We start from the raw sequence: 6,344 nt of genomic DNA on the forward strand, positions 1-6,344 counted from the left end.
AGGAATTCCATGTGGGCTTGGTGAGCCCATGGGATTTCCTGAGGCCACCAGAGCACTCCCTGCACTTAGAGGAGGTTAGGTAGGTTATGTGAATCTTTCCAATTCTTTATTTCCCAAAGCATCTTATCAGAAACCCCAAATGAGAAAAGTCTCCACCCATCTATAAATCCTATGCTTTTACAGAATTGTCTAAACGTCCAATGTTGCCACTAACACCAAGTGAACTGAATTTTCAAGGGCGAGTTCCAAAAAAGATCAGGATCAAAAAAATAGGAGACAGGTGCGCTCCCAATCTCCACCAAAGGAAATTCTAATATCACACTTTTCTACCAAGGAGAACATGGTCACAAGACGCTTTAGTGCTTTACTGATTTTTGAGAAGGTGGAGTTAATACTTGATCACTTATGAGCAGACACTTTATGTCTCATCTCTTTTGGTAAATAAATTAAAAAAAAACCACAGACTATAACCAGCTGACTGTTAACAGTGCTTTCAGAGTCCACAATTACTTTAATTCTTCAATGCTTGCTTCAAGTTTTTCCTCAACGGCACCACAAAATTCTCCCACCTTTTCTTCGTTTTTATAAAACTGGAAGGTTGGGATGCAAATGATCTCCAGGTCCCTCAGCAGCTCCTCACACTCATCAGCGTCCACTTCCAGGAACACCACATCCTCATACTTCAAGGACAGGGACCGGAAAAGGGGCTTGATGGTCCTGCAAGGCCCACACCAGGTGGCCGAGAAGTCCACGGCTACCAATCTCTCCCCAGCCTCCTTGAGTGCCAACTCAAATTCCTCCTTGCTCAGGATCGCTTTCACCAGGTCCCCCTCCAGGAGTTCCATTGTCTGTGACAGCTCCAAGACATTGCCTTCTGTGGGCTGGATGACTTCTTGTGAGGACTTGGGAATGTCATCCTCCTTGGACAGGATGGTTTCTTTTGAGGACTTGAGGAGGTCACCCTCCTTGGGGTGGATGGTGTTTTCTGAGGACTTGATGTCAACCTGTCTGGGCAGGATGCTTTCCTCTAAGGACATGAGGATGTCTCCCTCCTTGGGGTGGATGATATCTTCTGACGACTTGGTGTCACTATCCCTAAGCAAGATGCTTTCATCTGAGGACTTGGAAGTGTGGCTGTGCTTGGACAGGATGGATTTTGCTAAGACCTTGGGGCTGTTGACCTGCTTAGACTGGGAATTTCTTGCTGACAACTTGGGGGCGTTGGCCCCCTTGGGCAGAATGGATTTTGCTAAGAACTTGTGGCTACTGACCTGCTTAGGCAGGATGGATTTTGCTGGGGAAATGGTGTCACCCTTCTTGGGTGGGATGTGTTGTTCTGAAGAAGTAGACATGCCATCCTCCTTTGGCAGGATGATTTTTTCCGAGGAATTGGGGATGTCATCTTGCTTGGGTGGGATATTTTTTTCTGAAGAATGGAGGGTGTCAGCCTGCTTGGGTGGGATGGGTTTTGCTGAAAAATTGGGGGTGTCAGACTTCTTGAGTGGGATGGTTTTTGCTGGGGAATTGAGGCTATCAGTCTGTTTGTATGGGGTGGTTTTAGTTGGGGAATTGGGTGTATTGCCCTGCTTGGGTGGGGTGATTTTTGCTAAGAAACTGGAAGTTTCAACATGTTTGGGTGATATGGGTTTTGCTGAGGAATTGAAGATGTCCGTCTGCTTGAGCGGGATAATTTTTTCTGGGGAGTTGGGGGTATCAGCCTGCTTGGGTGGCATTGTTTCTGCTGACAAACTGGGGATGTCGGCCTGCTTGGGCAAGATGGGCTTTGCTGAAAAACTGGGGATGTCAACCTGCTTGGGCTGTATGGTTTTTGCTGAGAAATTGGAGATGTTAATTCCCTGTACAGGTGGGAATATGTCCTTGGGCTGTGGACCTTTGGGCTCCACTGCAGGCAAGTATTGTATGTTGTTGTCCTCGTGGGCCAAGGCCTCCTCCTGGATATGTGCTGGGTCCAAGAATTCTGGGACCAACGGAGTCACATGACTGGACAGACCCTGTAATAGTGGACTTTCTGAACAAAAAAAATAAATAAATAAAAATACAGAAGACACACACACACACACACACACACACACACACACAAATTCTTATCACATACTCCAGGGAAGACTCACGTCGTTCTTAGAGCTCACAAATGTAGTTTTAGGAATGATGTATCAACTTGCATAATCACATTCAACAGAAGGCCAGGCAGTATGTGATTACACATATCTTTATATAAAGCTGTTTTTCTTTAAACACTACAACTTTTCTCTGCTTCAATCCTGTTGCCTCCTCCCTAAGCATGTGGGTGCCTAAGGTGACCCTCCTTCCTCCCACTCACCATTAGCATCACCTTGACTGGCTTCTTCTTGTTTCTCCAGACTCATTTCCGGTTCTTCCGGGGCTCCCGCTCTATCACTTTCCACTTCCAGTTCCTTGTCCATACCCACTCATACTTCACGCATGCCTCACAGTGAAGACGAGGTGGTACCCTTCAACTTCTTCCAACCTCACCAACCTACATCACACAACGAGGAAAAACTTACAGGCGGGTCGTGCTTACAACTGGTCTTCCCTAGTAGTTGAGAGTTTCATGACAGCCTTGGTTCTGGAGGCCGAGCTGGGTGTTGGCCTTGCCCGGTGCCTGCTGTGTGTTCACAGGCATTATTTCCTATAACACAGCAGACCACTGAGGTAAGTACCATTATGATCCTAACTTTACAAATAAGAAAGTTGAGCCTTGGGCAAGTTATGTAACTTGCTTAAGCTCACAAAGCCAGTAGACGGGCGGGTTCCAAGCCTGCCCTCTGCATACTACACTGAACTCTTCTGTTTGCCAAAGGATGATAACTCGAAACCATCTTTCCTACAGCCTCCCTCTAGGATTCTTCAGCCCCAGCTTTCTTTCTGACGCATCACTCTAACCATCATAGTGTCTCCTCCTAATCATGTTACTCTCCTCTACAAAGTCCTGCCTGCCTGTCAGGTGTCCTATTGAGCTATTTGGAAGGGAGTAGATATAACTGAGAAGAAGTGAAAACATCACACCTTTCATCCAAATAGATGGGAATCTGAGAGGACAGGTACCTGTGTCCTGGCCTCTGCTCTGCAAGAATGAAACCTCAGCATGGACCCAGGTTAGATGTGTTCAGAGGAAAGCTGACAGCAGAGGAGTATTTGCCCAAATTCCATTTTGGAGGCCAGGAAGAGCCCACATCCTTGTGAACTCCAAACCAACATGGCAGCTAGGGGTCCCCGGCAGAGGGCATGACTGGGTTCTTGGGCCTGGGGCAGGCTCCTGGCCGCATAGCCTGCTATGTGCAAGCCAAGGATCTGGAAATCCTGCACAGCCTGGAGTGGGGCTGTGAGAGTCCTGGGAAGACCATCTGACCTACACAGACCTCAAGGAAGAAGAAAGAAGCCACCATGAAAGGGGATTTGGGACCAGAGGCAAGAACTGGAGTCGCAGACTCAACCAGTGGGTAAGAACATGGCGGCCCACCTCCTCGATGGGACCTGTGGTCTTCAGCTGTCCTCAGTCTAGGGACCAGGCCAGACTAGCCACTTGATATGGGAAACCAGAGGCAGATGGCTGGGCCACAACCAGGCCCCATGACCCTGTGCACCCAAATATTATGGAGAAAGTGGAGGAATGGGAAAGACTGAGCTGCTACCAGAATAAGAAAGTGTTCATCAGGCTGAAATTTCACAAATAGGCAGATTAAATCCCACCCCTCAACATTCCCCCACAAATTCCCTAGACCTAGGGCTCATGGAGAAAGTAGATCCACTGTAGAACAATTTTAAAGCCACATTCTATTTGCACATCTTCATAAAAGTGAGGGGATCTGTGACCCTGTTGTGCTTAAATCTGGGGGATCTAAGCTGTGTTTTAGATTTGGCAGAATGGTTCCAGTCATTTCTACTCTTCATTCTGCAATTCAGATGCATTTCAAGCAACCTGAAATATCGATGCCTCTGAATAGTCTTCATTCAACTTGTCATAAAATGTATTTTCTCTTGAAAATACTTTTTTTCCCCCTTTTAGCACAAGCCGGTCGCCAAATTGCTCACAAACCCTTATGTCAGTTGTGGCTCTGTCATGGAGACAATAAGTCAGCTATTTTTAGGCATAGAAAGATTCATCTAATTATAAAATAGCTGGAAAGCCCACCTTTGGGCTAGGTGTCCTGGAATAATTTCTAGAACAATGAGCAGCATCACAGAACTGGGCTGCCAGAAGGTTGCGGTCTGCATGATATCAGGAAGGCAGGGAATCAGAAAGTCATTGACTCCAAGAACTTCCTGCTCTAGCTGCACTCCAGGAGAGAGAAAGCCACTGCCCCAAACCCCCTCTTAGCTCAGAGCTAGAGCTGAACTCCGGCAGAGAGGGGCAAATCTGCAAGGTGATGGCTTTCTTCTCATGCAGGTCCATCTACTGGTACAATCTATTTTGAACTCAAAACCCCCGGAGGGTAGGGGAAAGGTGCACAAAAAGTGTGGCTTTCAGGTTTCCAGGCTCTGCAATGCAGGGAAACACACAAGAAGTTGGAATAAATCCCGTGTGGAAATTCATTTCTACCCTGAGCTTACAAAAACAGCATAGCAGTCTAGTCTTTTCACACATTATGCTGGCGTAAGTTTTTTGGTTTTATAATTACAAAAATAATACATGTTCATAATAGAAACATTAGGAACAGAAGTTGAGAGAAAATAAGGATTATTCTAAGTGCCCGTCTTCAAGGATCACCACTATTAATATGGTGATATATATCCTTTGCTTTTCTTATATTTACACACAGATATTTTCAAATGAGGTAATTTTCCAGAAGGTACTTTTGCAATCCTTTTCACTGAGGAGTATATTCTCAATCTTCTCCACAGCAAAACCTATAGCAGGGGTTCGCAAACTTCTCCTGAAAAGGGACAGCTTTAGATTTTGCAGATCTCATGGTCTTGGTCACAGCCACTCAACTCCGCATTTGTAGCTTGCGAACAGCTGTTGCAGATTGAAAGATGTCCTCCCAAAATTCCCATGCTGCCGTCTTAACCCCTAATACTTCCAAATGTGACCTTTTCTGGAAATAGGGTCATTGCAGATGTAATTAGTTAAGATGAGGTCATACTGGATTAGGGTGGGCTCCTCATCAAATCTCACTAGCCTTCTTAGAGAAAGGGGGCATTTGGACACAGACAAGTATAGAGATAAGACACCGCGAAGATGCAGAAGATGGACATCGACAAAGCAAGGAGAGAGGCCTGAAACAGATCTTTTCCTCATGGTGTTCAGAAAAAACATCCCCTGTGGACACCTTGACTTTGGATTTTTAACCTCCAGAACAGTGAGAAAATACATTTCTGTGGTTTAAGTCACCCAGTCAGTTGTATGACAGCTCTAGCAAGCTAATATGGCAGCCATACAAATGGGCATGGCTACGTCCTAATAAAACTTTATTTACAAAAACAGGTAGCTGGCCAATGGACACAGTTAGCCAATCCCTGACCTACATAATCATTTTAATGACTGATGAGTGTTCCTTTAAATGGACAACCTACAATTTAAACAGTTTCCTATCGATGGACATAAAGGCTATTTTTATTATTTGCTGTTATAACCAATTTAAAAAGAAACATTTATGGATAAATGTCTTCAATTATTCTTTTTTTTTTTAATTTTTAAATTTCTTTTCAGTGTAACACTGTTCATTGTTTTTGCACCACACACAGTGCTCCATGCAATACGTGCCCTCCTTAAAACCCACCATCTGGTTCCCCCAACCTCCCACCCCCTGCCCCTTCAAAACCCTCAGGTTGTTTTTCAGAGTCTTCAATTATTCTTAATTATTTTCTTAGAATAAAATTCTAGAAATGGAATCCCTAAATCAACTGGTAGACATTTTAAAGACTTCTGTTTGTCTTTAAGGTATGAAAGTACAATTTGATGGACAAAGAAAGTTATGTCATTAGTATCTTAATTTGCATTTCCTTATTAAGTTGAATTTGTGTACGTTTTAATCATTAACTTACATTTCTTCCTTTGCAAACTGTGGTATCACAGCCTCCAGCCTCGCTTGATCATTCTTAATGGGGAGGTCGCTCCATACATGTCCATTCCCTTAACATTTTGCCAGTTATCACAGTCTTTCTCTGTGTGTCTTTTAATTTTGTTTGTGATTTTTTCGGAACAACATACAGATGTTTCCATTTTTGTGTAGTTAAATCCATCAGTTTTGTCTTTTATGATTTTCTCGTGGCATATTTGTTTATAAACTACTGAGTGTCTGATTCTAAGACTGCCTCCTCCACAGTCCCAAATGATGATAATAATAAAACCCATAACAGTA

The 6,344-nt window shown here is 44.3% G+C and overlaps 1 protein-coding gene across 2 annotated transcripts; it reads right to left on the minus strand.

The window, feature by feature from the left end:
• Nucleotides 1-506: 506 nt before the first annotated feature.
• LOC111142473 (thioredoxin domain containing 2) lies at nucleotides 507-2,444 on the minus strand. Of its 2 annotated transcripts, XM_022495659.1 has the most exons (4): nucleotides 2,354-2,444; nucleotides 1,764-2,029; nucleotides 1,044-1,718; nucleotides 507-911 (listed from the first exon to the last, which is right to left on the minus strand). In XM_022495659.1, exons 1-4 carry the CDS (start codon nucleotides 2,442-2,444, stop codon nucleotides 507-509), a joined length of 1,437 nt encoding a protein of 478 aa, XP_022351367.1. The 2 variants fall into 2 exon arrangements, with proteins under 2 accessions (XP_022351367.1, XP_022351365.1); XM_022495657.1 differs by having other exon boundaries at nucleotides 507-1,763; nucleotides 1,809-2,029.
• Between the last annotated feature and the right edge of the window lie 3,900 nt (nucleotides 2,445-6,344).

The sequence above is a fragment of the Enhydra lutris genome, unplaced genomic scaffold (assembly GCF_002288905.1).
Source record: "Enhydra lutris kenyoni isolate GAN:26980312 unplaced genomic scaffold, ASM228890v2 scaffoldscaffold8, whole genome shotgun sequence".
NCBI classification, from domain to species: domain Eukaryota; kingdom Metazoa; phylum Chordata; class Mammalia; order Carnivora; family Mustelidae; genus Enhydra; species Enhydra lutris.